The 23132-nt window shown below is 44.8% G+C and overlaps 1 protein-coding gene across 1 annotated transcript in view; it reads right to left on the bottom strand.

Annotated features, from left to right (window-relative positions):
• The window catches only part of map3k1 (mitogen-activated protein kinase kinase kinase 1, E3 ubiquitin protein ligase), a 96497-nt gene extending 78681 nt beyond the window's left edge, over nt 1-17816 (bottom strand). The window contains 1 exon segment of the mRNA XM_038792961.1: nt 17100-17816. Coding sequence (XP_038648889.1) covers nt 17100-17476 — 377 coding nt within the window. The 5' untranslated portion in view covers nt 17477-17816.
• Nucleotides 17817-23132: the final 5316 nt, after the last annotated feature.

Below are 23132 nucleotides of genomic sequence, written 5' to 3'. Positions count from 1 at the left end.
TCAGAGGTCCCCACCTGCTTCAAGACCACCATCAAACATACCGGTGCCAAAGAAGAACCAGGCAATATGCCTCAATGACTATCGTCCGGCAGCCTTGACATCAATTGTATGAAGTGCTTCGAGAGGCTGGTCATGAGGCACATCAACATACTCCCAGAATGCCTAGATTCACTGCAATTCACATACCATTGAACAATGTAGTTTGTCCAGTTCCAATCCTTATTAATTTATTTTTAGCAGCTTGATACAATAGCTTTTCTGCCATTTGTGACATAAGCGTTTTTACTTTACTCACAGCTGATGGGTCAGCTGGAGCCAGAGGGCACCCAGGGGGGTGCGTTACCTATACAGCCCAGAGCACCCGGGCTGTCAGCAGCATATGCTGCTGCATGGCTGTCATGCCCGCCCGTGATAATGGTGCTGTGTACACGTTCACTCCAACCCCACAGCACAACTCAATTCATTAGAACATAGAACATAGAACAGTACAGCACAGAACAGGCCCTTCAGCCCTCGATGTTGTGCCGAGCAATGATCACCCTACTTAAACCCACGTAACCCGTATACCCGTAACCCAACAATCCCCCCATTAACCTTACACTACGGGCAATTTAGCATGGCCAATCCACCTAACCCGCACATCTTTGGACTGTGGGAGGAAACCGGAGCACCCGGAGGAAACCCACGCACACACGGGGAGGACGTGCAGACTCCACACAGACAGTGACCCAGCCGGGAATCGAACCTGGGACCCTGGAGCTGTGAAGCATTGATGCTAACCACCATGCTACCGTGGTACCGTGGTTCATTAATTGAACTCAATTACACCAGCTGCCACAGTGGGATTCAAACCCAATGTCCGCAAGGCACTAGCCTGGACCTCTCGATTACTAGTCCAGTGACAATACCACCATCTTCCCACAGTTGCCATGGAATTTGGAGGAGACACGAGGTGCAGGAAGGATTATGAAATGCAGAGTTATTGGAATTTTTAAAAATGGTTCCAGAGGATAATGAGTCAATCACATGTCGGGTAAGAAGTCCAAGCAAAGTGACTGGGTGTTTGCCTGGTTCTTAACAACTGTGGAAGCAAAGGTTCTTAATTCTTCATGGGAAATGGGAAAAAGTCTAAACCCTGCACGCAAGTGAAAACATGTGCTTAATAGCTCTGGTGCCAATCGGAGGCCATGAAATGTTTCACACTTGTAGAATTTCCATGTATGACACCTGAAGTGCGACCAACGTATCAAAACCGAGAACTTGAGATGCTGCAACTCGATCACAAACAAAGTAACAGTAAATACATCCATTCAAGCTGCATACAAAAGGCTTAAACATTTACAGAAATTAATAGCTGTATCTCAATTAAAGTGGTCGACAGACACAAACTAGATTTTCCTGGATAATGACAATTATAAGACGAAAGCAAAATAAGAAAGTTAACAATAGTAGTGTCCTAATTTATGAAAAACAGGACAGCCAACGTATGCAATAGCAAGATCCCAACAGAAATAAATAAATAAATGCTCACAATCAGTTTATCAACCAATACCACGAACAATGCTGGCTGGGACATAGGGCTTTAGTTCTTCGTTAAAGCTTCATTAGGATTTATTGTGTCCACCAAGACAACAGATTGAAGGTTCATCGGATCAACAGCATCATTCCCTCAGTCAGCTCCAATTAAAATTATCAAGGTGAGGGAGATAATGATAAATCATGAAACATTAGAGGCAGCCAGCTTTTGCTATGTTCTGGATTGTGTACACTCTGTATTAAATGGTCTCCTAAGCTCAAGGAATATGAAAACTAAAATTTCACAACAGAATGAAACCCTGGATCTAGTCTAAAACTAAATATGGAGAATTAATTTTTTTTTTAATAAAAGGCAGAGAAAAAAAATTAGCACACAGCTTCACTTCCTTGAGCAATATTTTCCTAAATATATACAATATGCCAAATCATAATTTGGGCCACAGCACCAGACATCAACTTCAAATTAGTCTCATAGAAAAAAATCCAGTAATGCAATTTTACAAGGAAAATCGTTGAAAACTTCTAAATTTCCCAATACCATTTCAGAGGAAGGATCTGATGAAATGTCTATTTAATTCACTATTTACACTAGACCTCCCCCTCTACTCAAATGAAAAAAGCTACATTTTCCAAAATAATTCTGAGATTTAAAGCTTTTATAGCCATTCTTTCATGACCTCCATACTACCAATTGGGACACTGGAGTCAGCACTAACACGGTTCTGCTGGTGTGTTAGATTACAGAGGCCAAACTACCTCTCTCCTCCAGGCACTCGAGTGTTAAAATAGGCCCATCATTAAAAATAAAATCATTGAAAAATAAACAGCTTGCAGATATATTACTATTTCTGGAGAGAACTGTGCAGGGTGCCCTGTGGAGAGGTCTGAAATCACGTAGGGCATTCACAGGATTGGGCCTCGACTCCCAGGTTTTGCTACAAATCTTTTTGGCCCACATTCACAAGTTGTTTTGCATCAACACAAGTATGATAAATATCTTTTCACAAGACAGGTTACTTTGCCACAATAAGGAGATTCTTACAGATCCAGAGATAGTCCGTGAAAGCAATGATTATATAGAGGCTCAACAGTAGTTCTGATATATAAAACACCTAAAAGATTCCCAATATCCAAGTTCGCAAAATTATTCATTTCACCTAGCTCATTCAATCAAGGTGTGCACACAGACATTTATTTTAGATTTGGTGGGAAGTAATCCATTCGGCTCTCAACTTTGGAAAAAGTGGGTTATTTCTTTACAATTATACAGCACAGTATCAGGAAGGAGACCCATCTGTTTCCCTGTAGAGCAAACTGATCCATATCTTTTAAAATCTGTCACACCACCTTAACTCCACCCAGGATTCACGTTACTGGCAAACAAACAACTTCTACACTTACAGTGCAGACAACTAGGCATTGTTCAACCTACTGAAACCATCTGTGAAACTTCAGACAGTTTCTATTGGCTGAATTTAAATAGTCAATACAGCATTCTTTGTTTTGTTAAAAATGTTAAATCTGACCTTTTTCTAAAAACCAAAGAATGACATCATTGTGCAGTATTTAAAGAAACAGAGAACATTTCAGCAAGGCTAACCACATCAAATACTTTTATCAGCCTTACCAGATGATCAGATAATAGTCACATCTTGTTTGTGTAAACAAAATGTTGAATGCTTATAGTACTAATTGCAGCTCAGCTAAAGATGATGAGGCAGGCCATTTAGAATCCATCGAATCCCTGCAGTGCAGGAGGCCATTCGGCCCATCAAGTCTGATGTATGCCTCGGCTCACTCTATCCCCCACCCCCCAAATCCTTGTACCCAACCTAACCTGCATATTTTTGGACTGAGGAAACTGGAGCACCCAGAGGAAACCCACACAGACACAGGGAGAACGTGCAAACTCCAGTCACCCAAGGCCAGAATTGAACCCAGGTCCCTGGTGCTGTGAGGCAGTGCTAACCGCTGTGCTCATAGGCCCGAATGTTTTCTCACCATTATCAAAGCTCTGCCCATGACAATTTCTGATGCCCAAAACTAAATTTGCAATGATTTCCAAAATAGTTGTCTCCAGACATTCAGAAATGACATTGTAGCAGGATAGACAAATATTGCTGGTCATACAGTCCACAAGATTCACATCTGGTGTTAAATCCACTATTATGGATTAATAATATTTAGCATCTTTTATTTAATTGGTGAATTGGTTTCTGAGCCGCTCATTGTAGGTGAGATGCACTAAGAAGTTGGTTTTACCCGAGCCACAATATTCATGAGCTTTTCAAAGGCACATTGAAAAAGTAAATTTACGGATACTCAAGGCAGGCTAAAAAATTACTTCTTTCAACTTGGCACTGATGGCACATCATGTCCTTTTAGAGGTTGTCCCAATGAATACAGCATGCGGCCCACCAAGATCAAGTCATTAAAAAAAAAAAATGTTTTTAATTTTTTTTATTTTTAAAAAATTTTTTTTTATTTTTTATGGAATGGAACGAAAATTTAAACCAAAGAAATGTCCAATAACTTTCTACCACAAGTTTGAGGAAAAATGAGAATCACACCTATCCAGTTTGATACCTGATGTGAAATCCATAACATTTTGTTGGACGCAACTATTAGTGGAAATCTATCTGAGCCATAAAAGCATCTGGTCACTGCTTTTGATCAATAAAAAACAGCTGACCAGCCATCCGTGCGGCCACAGCAACAGTGGTGCATGTTTAAACAGAAAATGCCTTGCATTCCCTCAAACAAAGCAGGTTAATGTACTTCAAATGTATGCATTTACTTAATAAACGTCTACTACTCACTCAATGATCAGAAACACATGCACACTGCCGGACATCTGATCATTTTATCACTAATCAAAATACATTTTAATTTGCAAACAATTAAAATTGCCCAATTGGATTCCAAATAGACTTACAGCCAACATATTGTATAACTCTGCTATAGACAGATCCAAATGTAAAATGTGTTCTTTGCATCCAATTTGCCCAGGATATCTTATCAAGTGCAGCAGTGGATGCCTTTAGGGCACACTGATGTTAAGAGCAGAAGCGTACATGCAAATGAAAGTTAAGGGAAGGAGTCAATGGAGGAGGAATGTTACAATCGGGCATCAAAAACTGAAGAAACTTCGAGACAGCTCTAGAGGTATTTTGATCCATTGGTAGTTGGAGGGCTAAAGTAAGGTTTGTGCCTTAATACTTTCACTTAAGTGCAGATACAAAGAACAAAGAAAAGTACAGCACAGGAACAGGCCCTTCAGCCCTCCAAGCCTGTCCGACCATGCTGCCGTCTAAACTAAAATATTCTCCACTTCCTGGGTCCGCATCCCTCTATTCCCATCTTATTCATCGATTTGTCAAGATGCCCCTGAAATGTCACCATCGCCATTGCTTCCACCACCTCCAGACACCCACCACTCTCCGTAAAAAAACGTGCCTCGTACATCTAAACCTTGCCCCTCGCACCTTAAACCTATGCCCTCTAATAATTGACCTCTCTACCCTGGGAAAAGCCTGACTGTCCACTCTGTCTATGGCCCTCATGATTTTGTAGACCTGTATCAGGTCGCCCCTCAACCTCCGTCATTTCAATGAGAACAAACAGAGTTTATTCAACCACTCCTCATAGTTATTGCCCTCCATACCAGGCAACATCCTAGTAAATCTCTTCTGCACCCTCTCTAAAGCCTCCACATTCTTCTGGTCGTGTGGCGACCAGAACTGAACACTATATTCCAAGTGTGGTCTAACTAAGCTTCTATACAGCTGCAACATGACTTGCCAATTTTTTATACTCAATGCCCCAGCCAATGAAGGCAAGCATGCAGTATGCCTTCTTGACTACCTTCTCCACCTGTGTCGCCCCTTTCAGTGACCTGTGGACCTGTACACCTAGATCTCAGACTGTCAATACTCTTGAGGGTTCTACCATTCACTGTATATTCCCTACCTGCATTAGACCTTCCAAAATGCATTACCTCACATTTGTCTGGATTAAACTCCATCTGCCATCTCTCCACCCAAGTTTCCAAACGATCTAAATCCTGCTGTATCCTCCGACAGTCCTCATCGCTATCCGCAATTCCCCCAACCTTTGTGTCGTGATACATGACAGAGAATCCTAATACTGCCAGTGTGGAGGTGGCAATACACCAGGTAATTGGAGAAAGGAGGCCCTCTGTGCCCCATTGGTTAATACTAAAGCATCTCGAGGAGTTGGAACCAAATTTAAGAGGAAATGCTGCAGAAAACACAAGATATACCTGGCCTAAGACTACCAGGCAGCATGTGTTCTTGCAGCAAAAGCACACTGTACTCACTTTCTACAGTGGTGGATTCAACAACAGTTCAATGCCTAGAATGCCATTCAGTCCATCAAGTCTGTACAAACCACCCAGTCTAAGGTCACTATTCCACTTGTTTCCCCATGACATGTAATATTCTTTTTCAGGACTCCTATAATTTACCCGAATATCTGAAAGTAGTTAAACACTACACAGAGAAAGGTTTCAGTTGGTACAAGATCGAAATATATGGTAGTCTGTTCCATTCAAGTGGAGCGATTTTCCTCAACAGGAAAATAAGGGAGCAAGTAGTCATGAACTTACTATTCCAGGTCAAGAATTATGAAGAGCACTGCTCTGCATCATACATCAGAATGTCAGCAATGGTGTATTTTGATGCTTAGTTATGGACCTTTTCCTGGCCAACCCTATTCAACCAATGAAACCTAAGATGTGTTACAAAGCAATCTGTCTAATATGCTGCACTTTATTCCCATCGACTGCATCACATTCTGAACATCTTGGAGGTGAACCTGAGGCTGCAAAGGTTTTGCCAACACTGCTGAAACTTTGCATGCCAGAGAGGAACAAAAAAAAGGCTCCATGTCCACAAGTATATGGCCCCTTCTATAATTTCAGACGGAGCCACCAAAAACACAACAGTAACAGAAGCATCTACTGGTATTATAATCAGCCAGATGTGGTGCCAGAGAGTCTGCCATTCTCATTCCTCTGGGAGCAGGAACCTCCTACAAGCATTAAATATCTCTCAAAGCAAGGCCTGGCCACCCTATCTGTAGGGGTCCTGTAATTTACTGGTGCTCTTAAGATTAACTACCATAGCGGATTCCTTAGCAAAGCTCAAGGCTGCATTTACAAATTATGTCCTGCATTTTGGACTGCCATCAGCATATATTATGCAGGATGACCCTGGCCTTAAATGAATACAAAATCCACCTGCTTGTTTGAGCTGGGTATTTCTAATATCACTGGTCCCCACATCCATAGACTCAGATGAAGTGCAACGGGGTAGCTGGACAGCAGGAAACAAATTGTAATGAGACCGTCCAGAGCTAGGATCATCAAAATGTACGGTTAAATTCCATTTAGAAAAAAACCCACCCAAACTAGGCAAAGGTAGAATCTGCTCAGAGCATGCAGTCATTGTGCCGATGCTTTCACCACTCAATTTTAGACCACTTTGTATTAATTTCTTTCACAAGCCAACTCCTGCCATTGATGCGACTAAATCCCGGATCCTTATTGCAACAATATTACTTATACAAGCAATCGACCAGAATCGGAGTTAAAAAGCAACATATAATCCAATTCAGTCCATTGAAGCAATCACTTTTCAAAGGTTACACTGGTTCATTAAGTACAATACAGAACTTAACATTCATTGCACAATTACGAGCAAAGGATTGTATTTTTGCCACCACCCCAACATTCCATCCTGCAAAATTTGGTACTAATTTTGGGATACATTTGCTTCACTAAAACAAGAGGCCTTCACACAAACAGCTTGAGGAATTAATCATAGAATTTACAGAGAAAGTCATTCGGCCCATCGAGTCTGCACCAGCCCTTGGGAGAGCACCCTACTTAAGCCCACACTTCCACCCTATCCCCATAACCAATGTACTCCACCTAACCTTTTCGGAAACTATGTGCAATTTAACATGTCCAAAAATGTGCAGGTTAGGTGGATTGGCCTGAGGGAGGAAATCGGAGCACCCGGAGGAAACCCACGCAGACACGGGGTTAAATCCTATATCGCACTTTTAAAATAGTGACGTAGTGAGTAAATGTTTACCTTTAAATCTGTGCTGTATTCTCCTGCAATTACAATAAAGCATACCACCTTCTGAAGGGCAACTAGGGATGGGCATTCAAGGCAAAACAGGATGATCCAGGGAATGAAGAATGGGTTTCATCACTAAGAACTATGGTCAACGCAAAGAAAATCACCATATATGGTTTAGCAATTCTGCTATTGAATTGAAGTCTTCAACACGATTAGATTGCTTCGAAGTTTCAATAGCATCAGTTCCGCTGGGGTTCCTTCAAGGTGAGAATCATATCTTTCCTCCCATCACTACATACACAAGATGTTAACAGTCTGAAAATTTCAACTTTTTCTGCATAAATCACGAGCAGGAGATATTTTCCAGTACATGTGCAGTCATGGGAGGAAGGACAATTCTCACAGGAGGAAAACCCCAGAGGAACTGATCTTATTAAAACTTCTAAGAAATATAATTCTGTGTGGAAGAATTAAATTCAATGCAGAATCCCTGAACCATATATGGTGTTCAACGTATAAAAGGATTTTTGTTACATCGGCCATAGTTCTTACCGATGAAACCATCATTCTTCATTGCATGGATCACCCTTTCACTTTCCTCCGGAATGGTAAATTTTGTGAACACAAAAGTACAGCACAGGATCAGGGCCTTCAGCCCTCCAGGCCTGTGCCAACCATGCTAACCGTCTAACAAAATATATTCTACATTTTGGAGACCGAACCCTCTATTCCCATCCAATTCATGTATTCCATGTGACTACTGCTTCCACCACCACCACAGGCAGCGAGTTCTGGGCACCCACTATCTCTTTTTAAAAAACTGCCCCCCCCCCCCCCCCCCCCTCAACTTTGCCCCTCACACCTTAAACCTATATCCCCCTAGTAATTGACTCTTCTACCCTCTGACTATCCACTCTATCCATGCCCCTCAAATTTTGTAGATTTCTATCAGGTCACCCCTCCGTTCCAGTGAGAACAAACTGAGTTTATCCAACCTCTCCTCATAGCTAATGCCCTCCATACCAGGCAACATCCTGGTAAACCTCTTCTGTACCCTCTCCAGTAATTACTGGACATCCACAAAAGATAATTTTGCTTACCAAGTACAGTCAAGAGATTAAAAATGGCATATTGGTTCTAAAAATGGGATATAGGTTCTATAATTTAAGGGTCGAAGGCTCCTTGCTCCAGTGAAACAAGTGCACCCTAGTACAGGTGAAGTATCTTCATCCGTAAATCTGAAAACCAAACATGTCCCAAAGCAGTATTTTTTAAAAACCGCATCAACCTTCAACACCAGAAATCTACTTATTTGTCTAAACTGCTCACCACAAAAGCCACATGGCAAATATGTCAAAATGACTGGTACCCTGTATTTATTATTCAGTGATACATCTCATTTTACTAGCCATTTTTATTTACTTTAGACTATAGCTACTCAGCCTAGGCTATTGCACTGAAAGTTTATATGCAGTATCCGAAAATACAAATGAACCGAAATGCAATCGACCGAGGGTTTTAGATAAATGATACTCAAACTGTATTAAATTTTACAGAAGGATAGAATGTTGGGATCATGACAAAAATACAATCCTTTGGTCTTAATTGTACAAGATTTTTTAGTTCTGTGAAGATATCTATCTGATACACCTTAAGGTGCAAGATATCTATCTTGAGATGTTACATTTGCAAAAACAGGATGAGTTTAGAAATTGTTGAACTTAATTGCCCGTTAAAAGGGCAAAATTCTCTGGCCTCGCCGCAGCGTGTGTCTCGGCGGTAAAAGACAGCCTGCTGTGGGCTGGCAGCAGGATCCACCACTGTCAGTGGCTTTTCCCAGTGAATCCGCCCCACGCTGCTGGGAAACCTGTGGCGGGAATGCGCCGTCAGCAGACTGGAAGACCCCATTGGTGTGAACAGCCAGAAGATCTCGCCCATAGTCTTTGAAAACAATTGGTCTGCCTCATTGGATTTTATATTTTCCCTTTTTCTAAGTCCAAGGAAATATCTACAAGTAAATGAGAAAACGCTTGCTGGCACCACATTACCCATTTATGGTAGCCACAAGAAAACAACCCATCAAAGCTCAAATATTAAGGTTCTGGAACTTGAAGCGCTTGTTTCTATGATATTTTACTGTCAAGCTTAAGCTGCTGGAAAATACCCTTGATGAAAATCAAAATTCTATTTAACCTCAAATATTACATAAGAGCTATTGAATACTCATTTATGCCTGGATCCCGATCAGATGTGACATACGGAAAATAAACAAATTACTGTTTTTGCTGCATTATGAAAAATACTACACAAATAAAAATGGCCGCCAGCACCTGTGGGGAAAAAAGAGGATGCAGGAGAAGGCAAACAAAAACGGGAAAAATCTATTGAGATCATACGGAATGATTTCTCCACAATAAATCACACTAGTGTAACAGGTGTGAAAAATCTGAACATCATATCATAAGTTTTGTTTGATATGAAGCATTTTAAAATTATATTTGTGCTGCAATTAGTCAAGCAATCATAAGATAAGATGAAAAAAGACTTGTCAGCATGCATATACTAAGCATACACTGTAAAACAGATTTAAATGTACACTTACATATATTGGGAGACAAAAATCACACTTGCCATCTGGGACTTTCAGGGTAGCACCTCCCTCCACGTTACCAATACTCAAGGATCAACAAAGTTTTGAATAATACTGGAATTTCCTCTGGAACTATACGCCATGTACGTGAATTTCTATATTTTATGCCAGAAAAAGCATGTTTTTAATTCTTTTTCACATTTATTTACCATGATCACTTCTACTCTCACTCGAGAAAATCATTACTAGTTCTGTCTTCTCACCAGTACTGTGTACGGACTGAATCATTTCCTCCAGCAACTTTAGCAAGTGTACACAAAATAAACTGACATTATTTTTGCCCCGGAAAATACTTTGCAAAATTTCAGTGATTGAATTGTGAATTGCAATGCTTATGCCAACTTGGCAATGTAACACGTTTGTGGTCAATTATAACCAGAACCATAACTAGTAATTAGTTTTGTTGAGGCCAGGTCCAAACAGTTCAAAACAAATCTTCCAACAAATTTGCACAGATCCTTTCCCAGCCTCACTAATACCAAATTCCACATTGCACTCCCCATTCTTACACTTGCTTATATCATTCAATTCAGATACTTTTAAAATATGCTGCCAAAAGTCAGTACACCGTGAAAGTTAAAAAGAATTACTTTTGCCCAAATCTATTAAAATTGTACACAACTGTACAAACTTCATAACAGATGAAACAAACTACCTTAGAACATAGAACATAGAACAGTACAGCACAGAACAGGCCCTTCGGCCCTCAATGTTGTGCCGAGCCATGATCACCCTACTCAAACCCACGTATCCACCCTATACCCATAACCCAACAACCCCCCCTTAACCTTACTTTTTTTTTATTAGGACACTAAGGGCAATTTATCATGGCCAATCCACCTAACCCGCACATCTTTGGACTGTGGGAGGAAACCGAAGCACCCGGAGGAAACCCACGCACACACGGGGAGGACGTGCAGACTCCGCACAGACAGTGACCCAGCCGGGAATCGAACCTGGGACCCTGGAGCTGTGAAGCATTTATGCTAACCACCATGCTACCGCGCTGCCCCAAATTCTTGATTGATAAGTGAGACCAACGGTATGGGGACAGGAAGGAAAGCAAAGTGGAGGCCACAATTGGATCACCCATGACCTTATTGAATGGCAGAGGAGGCTCAAGGGGCCGAATGGCCTACTCCTGTTCCATGTTCACAAATGCCAGCTGCAAGAGAATGAGTAGAAAAGTAAAGAGATTTTGCTGCAATAGAATAGAGCTTTGGTGAGATCACACCTGTGGTTATGTACAATTTTGGTCTACAGAAGATCCATGCCACCATATATGGAGGTGCAACAAAGGGGCACCACCCTAATCCCTGGGATGTCAGGATTCCCTATGAGGAAAATTTGAGGAGATTGGACCTGTATTCTGAGAGTTTAGAAGACTGAGGCAATCTCGTTGAAGCAAACGGAGTTCTTACAGGGAAGATACAGGTTGTTTCCCTGGTATAGAACAGTACAGCACAGAACAGGCCCTTCGGCCCTCAATGTTGTGCCGAGCCATGATCACCCTACTCAAACCCACGAATCCACCCTATACCCGTAACCCAACAACCCCCCCCTTAACCTTACTTTTAAGGATACTACGGGCAATTTAGCATGGCCAATCCACCTAACCCGCACATCTTTGGACTGTGGGAGGAAACCGGAGCACCCGGAGGAAACCCACGCACACAGGGGGAGGACATGCAGACTCCACACAGACAGTGACCCAGCCGGGAATCGAACCTGGGACCCTGGAGCTGTGAAGCATTTATGCTAACCACCATGCTACCCTGCTGCCCCTGAGGGTCCAGAACCAGCTGAGAGTGTCTCAAAATAAGTGGTAGGCTATTTAGGACTAAAATGAGGAGGATTATGAATCTTTGGAATTCTCTGCCCCAGGAGGGCTTTGGAAGCTCAGACTGAACATGCATAAAAGACTAAAGACTACATTAAAGATATCAGGGATATGGGGATAGTGAAAGAAAATGGCATGGAGGCAGATGATCAGCCATGATCCAGTTGAATGACGGAGCAGGCTCAAGTTGGCAAATGGCCTACTCCTATTTTCTACATTCCTATTCTCCAGTAGGCCTTTAAGGAGTCAGAAGGCGAGTTACTTGCCTCTGAATTCAAGCTTCTGAGATGCTCTTCCAGCCAGTTTTTAGATCATAGAATCCTTACAGTACAGGAGACCAGGGAGTCTGCATCGACCCTCCGAAAGAGCACCTTATGTCGGTCCACTCCCCACCCTCCCCTATCCCCGTAACCTAACCTGCACCTCCCTGGACACAAAGGGGCAAACCACCTGAAATGTACACTTTGGACTGAACACCCATAGGAAACCCACGCAGACACATGGAGAACGTTCAAACTCCACACAGTCACCCAAGGCCAGAATCGGACCCGTGTCCTTGGCAATGAGGCAGCAATGCTAATCACTGTGCCATCATGCTGCCCAGTATGCTGGTATATTGCCGGTCCAATTCAGTTTCTGGTCAATGATAGCCCGCAGGATATTGATTGTGGGGAAAGTATAAACAGAGAGTGTATATGCAAACTGCACAATGTCTAATAACAATCTTTATCAGTGTCACAAGTAGGCTTACATTAACATGGCAATGAAGTTACTGTGAAAATCTCCGAGTCGCCTGTTCGGATAAACAAGGGAGAATTCAGAATGTCCAATTCACCTAACGAGTCTGCATCGACCCTCCGAAAGGTTCAATTCCCGTACCAGCCTCCCCAAACAGGCGCCGGAATGTGGCGACTAGGGGCTTTTCACAATAACTTCATTGAAGCCTACTTATGACAATAAACGATTATTATTATTAAGAGCACGTCTTTCGGTACATGTGGGAGGAAACCAGGGCGCCTGGAGGAAACCCACGCAGACACAGGCGAATGTGCAGACTCCACACAGACAGACATTGACCCAAGCTGGTAATCGAACCCAGACCCTGGCATAATTTACAAGTGAGCAAAATGTGCTATAGTTGTACGGAGCTTTAGGCAAGACTTTGGAGTACCATATATAATAAAAACAGAAAATGCTGGATAAACCAGCAGGTCTGGCAGCATCTGTGGAAGGGTCAAATGGACTCTACATTGTTTCTCTCTCCACAGATGCTGCCAGACCTGTGTTAATACAGCATTGTTTTTATTTTACATTTCCAGAATCCACAGTATACTGCTTTTATTGGAGTACTATGTTCAGTTTTGGTCACTGAACCGTGGCTTTGAAAGGGGTACAGCACAGATTCCATTCGAATGGTAAACATGGCTTAAAGAATTATGAGGATAGGTTCGAGAGATGGTTTATATGCCCTACAATGTTTGCATTTCCTAGAGTACAGATGGCTTGAGGTGCGACAGATCTTTAAAATCATTTTGGATTTTAGTAATAATGGTAGAGGAGCCCTTCACTTTCTCCACAATCAACTATCAATTAATGCTGCAGGTTTCATTTGTTGATCCTCCACTGAGCATATCAACAACCAAGCAGAGTCTCAATTTGATGGTCACATGGCCTCCTGAGAAAATGTGGGTAACCACCACCTCGAGGCTTGTCACGCAGCATGCCCGAAAGCATGCCAATAGCAGTTCAGCGCAGAAGAGGCCTTTTGGCCCATCGAGTCTGCACCGATGCATGAAAAACACCTGGCCTGCCTACCTAATCCCATTTGTCAGTACTTGGCCCATAGCCTTGAATGTTATGATATGCCAAGTGCTCCTCTAGGTACTTTTTAAAAGGATGTGAAGCAACCCGCCTCTACCACCCTCCCAGGCAGTGCATTCTATACGATCACCACCCTCTGGGTAAAAAAGGTTTCCCCTCAAATCCCCCGAAACCTCCTGCCCCTAACCTTGTGCCCCCTCTTCACTGACCCTTCAACTAAGGGAAGCAGCTACTCCCTATCCACCCTGTCCATGTCCCTCAATCTTGTACACCGTGTCTATTTGACAGCATTTCCCCTTCATGGATTGTTAGCCTTTTGACTGACAGTGATGGTGACATGTGATGCATTGGCACCAGCCAATTCAGAGTAGACACTATTTGCCTTGCAAGTCAAAGTTAGATCCTAACCAGGAACGTTTGTCGGCACGATCAGTAGCATAGCAATGTAAATAAAGCTTTGCATACAAGCTATCCATTGTACTACTGTATTCACTAGTGCTGTTTGGGGGGGGGGGGGGGGTTGGATGTTGTTGGGAGGGCCAGTTATGAATGTGCCAAAAAAACTAATTGCAAAACAATTGCTCAACAATGTCAAATTACTTGCAGACAAGCAGCTGACAGAGGCCGTCAACGTTTTGGGCTAGTTATTTCATCCCAAATTTGGCAGTTTCTTTGAATACAGCGGAGGGCCCCAGACAATTGGCCAACTTAGCACCAGTCAATGAGAATCTTCACCAGTCAATGAGAATCTTCAGTCAAATAGAGATTGCAAGAGGCGGCACGTGGCACAGTGGTTAGCATTGCTGCCTACAGCGCTGAGGACCCAGGTTCAAATCCCGGCCCTGGGTCACTGTCCCTGTGGAGTTTGAACATTCTCCCCGTGTCTGCGTGGGTTTCACCCCTGCAACCCAAACGATGTGCAGGGTAGGTGGATTGGCCATGCTAAATTGTCCCTTAATTGGAAAAATAATAATTGGGTACTCTAAACTTTAAAAAAAAATAGAGATTGGAAGAATGTCTGCTTGGGCCTGACTCTTGGGTGACTACCGGTCATGGGGCCATACCCCAGTCCAAACCAGGAGGGGAGAAAGGCAGGAGAAACAAATATATACTTATTTTTCATTGTCTCGGAAACTCCATTTGTCTACAATGAAGCTAGTGTCCTCGGGGGGAAATTGGGTCAGACCAGCATTTGCTAAAACCTACTAACTATATATTACGATCCCAGATCAAAAATGTTCTTGGAGCCATATCAGTTTCTCCATTCAGACTTAACCCAAGTTTCTAAACTACTGCCTCCAATTCACAATCATCTAAATAAGCTTATTTGCGACAAGAAAGTTTATGAAGACTGCTTGAAACATCAACGTGCAAGGTTCAATTTTTTTTTTTTTTAAACACAGGTCACCTCAATCACATTTACAATTTTCTTTCTCACCACCTCTCCAATCTAAACAGGAACAAAATCAAAAAACTCCAAATTCTAACAAACTTGTAAAACCTAGCAGCAACAATCAGAAGCTAGGAACAAAGTTTTATGAAACTAACATGAACAAAAAAAAAGTCAGCAAATTCCTTTCAAATTTACTAGTCCATGCACCAAATACTACACAAGTGTTATGACACTGAATTCTTGTACCATTAAAAAATTCTTATAATGATAATAGCCACTACAGGACACAAATAGAAAATTGCAAGTAAATGTTCAATTTGATAAAAGAAAATCCACTATTCCAACTACACAGTTCTACAAATTCACTTACGTACAGCTTTCAAAGACAAAAGATTAACATTCAAAATATTTGGCTGACTATTCCCAGAAAGTGTTTGGCTACATTTTGCATTCAATTTCCAAATGCTGTGATTAATTTCATTCAATACCCCCATGAACGAATCTGTTGGTACTGTAATTCCCTCCCCCTCTTCTTTTAGGATCCTCTTTAAAACCCTCTGTTGGGAAGATAAAAAGGAAAATGACTGCGGATGCTGGAAAGCGAAATTTAATACTGGACAATCTCTCTGGTGGGAAGGTTCGCCTATGCCACCAACTTCTGTTATGCCTCTGAAGCACCTCGACGTGCAAATGAAAGCTGCTGTACGTTGTTGCCCATTTGCAATGGTACACTTTACCAAGTAATAGAGCACAGACAGCTACTGGTCTAACATTCCCACCACCTAAACTAGGGTCAGGCATTTACAGCGTTTAAATTCAATACACAAAATTACAAACATATTACCTCACTCGCACAAAAATATTTCGCCTAAAAAAAGGGTCTAATTTCAAATGCTGAAGAGGCTCCAGGTATCTGGCATGTGTGCACATACTCTGCGCTCTTGCGCTCGGAGGTGCCAATGTGAAGACGCCTAGTGTCTGAAACCCAAAATATCAGAGGGAAAAACTCAAACGCGTGTCTCAGTTCACGTGCTACAAGCAATCTACTACGTTGCCTCAACTCACAGGCGAAAACTAAACTGGAAAGTGACTTACAGACGGGCAGATTTTGATGAAAGCAAAATAAAACACTTACTTTTCTCGTTCCCTTAATCAAAATTTACCGGGGGCCGGGGTGAGAGACACACACACACAGCCGTAGCAACTTTTCGATCCATTCCCTTCTCAGCAGCGACCGTAAAACGGTACAAAGTCCCGGGCTGCCCGTACACCGCAATAACTTCTCAGTCAGTTTCAGCAACGCTTCGTTTTGTTTTTGTGCCAACTTTTCAAATAAACATAACTCAGGACCGGACACACCGGCAGAGAACGGTTGGCTCTTCAAACAGAGTCGGTCATATGACTTATACCACAGCCGACGGCACATTCAAAATCTGCACGGGAAGCCAGCCTGGGCACAAGACACACACACACCCCGGCCCAAAAACATCGAGCCTTCTATGTTATCGGGCAAACTACATGTAAACTACACGTAAAGGCTCCGAGCAACACCCACTGTTTACATTGAGGATCTCAATCCCCCCCACCAAAACACACTCCTCTAACCGTCACATTCCTCCCCCTCCGCAGTTAAAACACATCAATGAAGTTGCCTCGCACACCCAGGCTGCTGACCCTGGGGGGCTGCCCCTGCAGCGGGAGCAATTGCCGCTGTGTGGAACCGGGAGAGGGTGGATCAGCTCCTTTTACCTGAAGGGAGGGCCTATATCCATGAGGATGGCTCCAGCCGAGCCGCTGATCCCATATCCCGCTGCCCCTGCAGGGCCGCCGCATTGCGCGGGCTGCTCGGCTCCTGCCGCGGGGAGACACGGCTCCAGACTCGGCTCCTTCTCCACCGAGGCGTCGAAGTCGACGCTCTTGACTTTGCGGAGGTGCTTCCTGTACAGGGCGAGCTGCCTCTGGGCCGAGCCCGGCTCCTCACTCAGCTCCGAGCTCTTGCTGCTGCTGCCGCCGCCGCCGCCGCGGCTTCCTGTCCCCGCGTCCCCGGGAAACAGCGCTCGGTTCCCGGTCCCTGTGCCGGTGTCCCCGGGAAAGACCGCCCGGCTCCCGGTCCCCGCCGACGCCATTTTGTCCTGTTTCAGTTCATGGGGCCCCGCAGTGTAATGAGAGAGATGATCAGCCTCTTCCTCCCCTCCGGCAGCAAACAGCCTGGCGGAGCTCCTCTTCAGCCCGGCCACACACCCGCTCTCACACGGTAACTGGCTCAGCCCGGCGGCCGCGCTCACTCATTCACATCCTCCTCCGCCCCCTCCACTACGCCGCCGTTAAACCGGATTACAGGCGGCCCCGCTCAGCATGAATGCCGCGGTTAATAACATCTCTCTCCGAGCGGGAGGCCGCGCTCACTAACTGCGACTGACCCACCGAGCCGGTTGCACTCTTATGACACAAACTTTGCCTTTTCCTTTCCTCTCCATATGGGGGGGGGGGGGGGGGGAGAGGAGGAGGAGCGCTCGTGTTGCCAGCCCGGCCCCATCCCTTATATGGACAAACTTCCCCGGAGTTCGCCCCAGCTCCTCTCCTTCACCAACAACCAACCTTCACAGCTACCGAGAGATGGCCGGGCACAGGGATCGGCCGGGCAAAAAGTCTCTTCTGGGTGTTGCTCAGTCATTTCCTTCGTTTACTGGGGCGAATTGGCCGTACAGATATTTGTTTGACAGATTTTCTGTTAGAAAAATCTCAGGGAGGAATGAGAATTACTGAGTGAACGAAGCTACTTTCTACATTTTTGGGATGATGCATTGTTTGAGCATTTGAAATGTCTTAATAATGTCCTAACTTTTAATATGCAGAATGCTATCAGAATAGGATACACCCCAACGAAAACAACGGTGGGAGCACAATCCATATTCGCTTTTAAAAGGCCCCAGACCCCTTTTGTACTTCCTTTCCCTACTTCTGAACGTGCGTAAAACATGGTACATCTAGAAATTTTTCCAGTTTAGATAAATTGTCATCAACTTGAAACGTTAACTGTGTTTCTCCACAGATATTTCGAGCATATTTTGTTTTTATTTCAGCTTTTAAAAAGGTTTCGTAAATAAAACATTTAAAGGATATGGGAAAAGGTCAGCAGAAGGAGACCCAATGGGCAGCTCTATCAGAGTCATAATGGACTCCTTCTGTACTGTCTACTTCTATGATGCCAGGTTTGTTTATTTTGTATCTTGGCATACCTTTCCCCTTTGGGGAATAGTCGGAAGGATTAGTAGACTGATTATCAGCCTGTTGAACCTCCTTCCATAACTAACAAGCCCTAGGGTGAGACTTGAACCTAGAACTTCTGATTCAAGCAAGGTAAACACCACCCAGCAGTGGCACAAGACCTCTGTGTCATTTTAGGTCAAATTTATAGAAGAAGTGCAGGTAATGTTCACCGTTACTGCTTGGTTGGGTTACCTGCTAGTTGTGGAGCTCATCCTTTCTGATACCTTGGCATCCAAACAGTGTAAGTGAAAATTCCTCTAGGATTAACTCCTCTTGAGAGTTAAAGGGCAATTTCTCAGAGTAATTGGAAGTAGTTATTGGATAGGATTTAGTTGTGAAGTCACTTTTGTTCAGTGTGTATATAAATGATTTGGATATAAGCCTAGAGGGAGTGATTTTGAAGTTTGCAGACAGTACAAAAATAAGAGGTATAGCTACCTTTTTAGTAAACTAAAAGAAGCTGTAATGAGATACTGATAAGATGATGAAGTAACAGTGACAGGTGGAATTAAATGTCAGTTAAATGTGAGGTGATACATTTGGGTTAAGAAATAAGAGTCATTATTTTCTGAGTGGAATTAGGTTTGCTATGCGGAAAATCAGAGGACTTTGGGACACAAGTTTACTGGACATTAAAGATGGCATCTTGGGTTGCAAAAGTTGTAAAATAAATCAATGGAATTTTAGGTTCTGAATCAGAAAAGGTATAGAATATAATATCTCAAGGTAATCACAACCCAATATGAAGCATTATCACCCCAGTTAGAGCACTATGTGCAGTATTAAGTTCCACACTACAGAACTAAGAGAGGCTTAAGGGAGGGTGTAAATTATATTACCAGGATGCTACATAATGAGGAAATAAAAATGCAAATAAAGACTTAAAATTGTGTACTTTTTTATTTGAATGATGCAGATTACAAGGCAATATGATAGAAGTTTGTTAAAGTATGAAAGGATGGGACAGGGTTTACAGAACTAGACTGTTTTCAACTGTTGATGTCTAGAATGCAGGGGCATATGATTAAGTAGAGTTTAACAGAGAACAAGAAAAGCCTCTTTTCACAGTAGAGAGGAACCCAGTTTCTAGGTTAGTGATTGAGGCAGAAATTATGTCAATATTTAAGACTAGATTGTATAGGTAGATGTAGGAAAGGGAATATAGAAACAGGTAGAGAAAGCTGATTAGGACTGTTTGCTTGCAATGAAAAAATGAAATGAAAATCACTTATTGTCACAAGTAGGCTTCAATGAAGTTACTGTGAAAAGTCCCTAGTCGCCACATTCTGGCGCCTGTTCAGTGAGGTTGTTATGGGAATCGAACCGTGCTACTGGCCTGCTTTCAAATCCAGCGATTTAGCCCTGTGCTAAACAGCTCCATGCTTGAAGGAGAACTGTTGGTTTGGACTAGTAGGAGCACATGACTTGGTTCTATAATTATATCTTCTATGCATCAATAAAATTAACCACTTTTAATTTATTAATTGCAGAAATTTCATCAGAAGCATGGAGGCTGTCTGTGTGGAGTTTGAATATTCTCCCCGCGTCTGCGTGGGTTTCAGCCCCACAACCCAAAGTGTGCAGGGTATGTGGATTGGCCACTCTTTTGAGGTCTGATGCACTATCAATTACGATGAGACGAGAGTAGAGTGTAATCGAGGCTTATTAAGCAGAGATGTGTACCTCCTGCAGCTGCTGCCGAAATGGCTGCAGCTCAGTGTGCCCACACATTTATACTCCACCTACTGGGCGGAGCCAGCAGGCAGGGATCTACCCCCGTACCTGTAGTGCAGGAGCCTTACCGTATTACACCTCATATGTGATATATATACACAACAGTGGTGACTACCACAAGGTCCACCAACAAAACAGAAGGGACAAAGCATAAAAGGGCCGCTCCTGTTAGGGGCACTTCCCGAACATAACAAAGATCAACAGAAACTTAAGAACATCAAATAAGAGTGCAGTAAAAGGGATAAATAAAGCACCACAACCCCTGCGGTGCCCACCGCTGTGTGTTGTTGAACATGAAGGCAACAGACCGTTGGTCAGTGAGGAGAGTGAATCTCCTGCCGGCCAGGTAATGCCTCCAATGTGCCACAGCTTCTACGATGGTTTGGGCCTCCTTCTCGACGGAGGAGTGCCGAATTTCAGAGGCATGGAGGGTGCGTGAAAAGAATGCCACGGGCCAGCCTGCCTGTTTAAGGGTGGCGGCCAGAGCGATGTCTGATGCATCGCTCTCGACTTGGAAGGGGAGCATCTCGTCGACCGCGTGCATCGCGGCCTTGGCGATGTCGGCCTTGATACGGTTGAAGGCCTGGTGAGCCTCGGCCATCAGTGGGAAAACAGTGGAGTGAATGAGTGGGTGGGCCTTGTCCGCATAGTTAGGGACCCACTGGGCATAGTATGAGAAGAACCCCAGGCATCGTTTGAGGGCCTTGGGGAAGTGGGGGAGAGGGAGTTCCATGAGGGGGCGCATGCGATCGGGGTCGGGCCCTAGAACTCCATTTTGCACCACATAGCCGAGGATGGCTAAGCGGTTGGTGCTGAATACGCACTTCTGCTTGTTGTACTTTAGGTTGAGGTGTTTGGCGGTGTGGAGGAATTTGGAAAGGTTCGCGTCGTGGTCCTGCTGGTCGTGGCCGCAGATGGTGACGTTATCCAGGTACAGGAAGGTGGCCCGCAGTCCGCACCAGTCAACCATTCAGTCCATCTCCCGTTGGAAGACAGAGACCCCGTTAGTGACGCCGAAGGGAACCCTAAGGAAGCGGTAAAGGCGACCGTCCGCTTCAAACGCGGTGTACGGGTGGTTCACCTTGCGAATGGGGAGCTGGTGGTAGGTAGACTTTAGGTCCACTGTTCATAAGACCCTGTACTGTGCAATCTGATTGACCATATCAGATATGCGTGGCAGGGGTACACGTCGAGCTGCGTGTACAGATTGATGGTCTGACTGTACTCAACGACCATCCTGTTTTTCTCCCCAGTTTTCACAACTACCATTTGGGCTCTCCAGGGGCTGTTGCTGGCCTCAATAATACCTTCCCGTAGCAGCCGCTGGACCTCCGACCTGATGAAGGTCCTGTCCTGGGCACTGTACCGTCTGCTCCTGGTGACGACGGGTTTGCAATCCGGGGTGAGGTTTGCAAACAGAGAAGGCGGGTCGACCTTAAGGGTCATGAGACCGCAGACAGTAAGCGGTGGTAGGTGCCCGCCGAATTTCAGGGTTAGACTTAGGAGGCTGCACTGGAAGTCCAGGCCGAGTAACAAGGCAGCGCAGAGGTTGGGGAGGACATAGAGCCGGAAGTCGCTGAACTCTATGCCCTGGATGGTGAGGGTGGTGGTGCAGTGCCCCAGATCGCAATGGAGTGGGTTCCGGAGGCCAGGGAGATTCTCTGGTTAACGGAGTGTACCGTGAGGGAGCAGCGCCTTACCGTATCGGGGTGGATGAAGCTCTCAGTGCTCCCGGAGACAAGAAGGCATGATGTCTTGTGCCCATCGACCTTTACTGTCGTCGACGCGGTCGCGAGGTTGTGCAGTCGGACTGGTTGATCGTGATGGAGGCGAGGCGTGGCTGGTGTTGGAAGGCCCCTGGCTGGTCAGCGGAGGTTGCAGGCGATGAGCGGCCCGATGAGGACCTATAAACGGCATGCTTCGCCAGGCCCAGGAGTAGTTTCACAAGGAGGTCCTCCACCTTCCCCACACCGGGTGCCCGTAGCTCAGGAGCGTGGGGCTGAAGTGCAAACAAAACTCCGGTAAAAGATTGGTTAGAAAACTAAAAAGGGAGCGCAACCTGAAACATGTAACATAGACATGGTCCACAGACTCCACAAGGCCGCAAAAATGGCAGGCTTCTTGTGAGTCCGTGAATCGGTGCAGTCAGGAGGATTGTATGCCACTGCTGCATGCAACACCCTCCACCCCAGGTTCCCAAGATTGAGGGGAGGACCCCTCCATAGAGGGACCTCCAGTGGGGACCTCCATCGCCGGACAGCAACAAGCAAGGCACGCCATGGCGTGTCCGGACGATGGGTGAGGGTAAAGAATTGAAGGGCGTGCAGCAGCAGCTCGTACAGGAAACCCCTCCGCGCAGTGTGAAAAGGTACGGTGGGCATTTCCACGAGGCGGCTAGGATTGTGGGGCACCATTCCCCGAGGGAGGTTTTGGGGTCTGGAGCCATGTGGAATTCGGTCTGGGCCTGGGTTCGCCCAGACAGGATATCACCGCACGCCTGCGCGACTTCCAAACCACGAGTGCCATTTGGTCCGAGCACGACTGTTTTGAGGTCTTGGATAACATTGGCCGCGAGCCGGACGTCCACCACCGCACGTTGTGCTAACGCGTGGGGAGTCATCCAGCCCACTCCTCCGCCACCCAGCACGTCCCCGATCCAGGTCACCACGGCAGCCACAGCCACTCAAAATGGTATTGGTGGAGGTGCAGATTCCTGAGCAGCGGCCCCTTGATGACAGCCACCACTCCTGACGGGGTGGGGGGGGGGGGGGGGGGGGG

The sequence above is a fragment of the Scyliorhinus canicula genome, chromosome 3 (genome assembly GCF_902713615.1).
Source record: "Scyliorhinus canicula chromosome 3, sScyCan1.1, whole genome shotgun sequence".
Classification (NCBI taxonomy): domain Eukaryota; kingdom Metazoa; phylum Chordata; class Chondrichthyes; order Carcharhiniformes; family Scyliorhinidae; genus Scyliorhinus; species Scyliorhinus canicula.
This window is presented reverse-complemented; position numbering and strand designations above follow the sequence as displayed.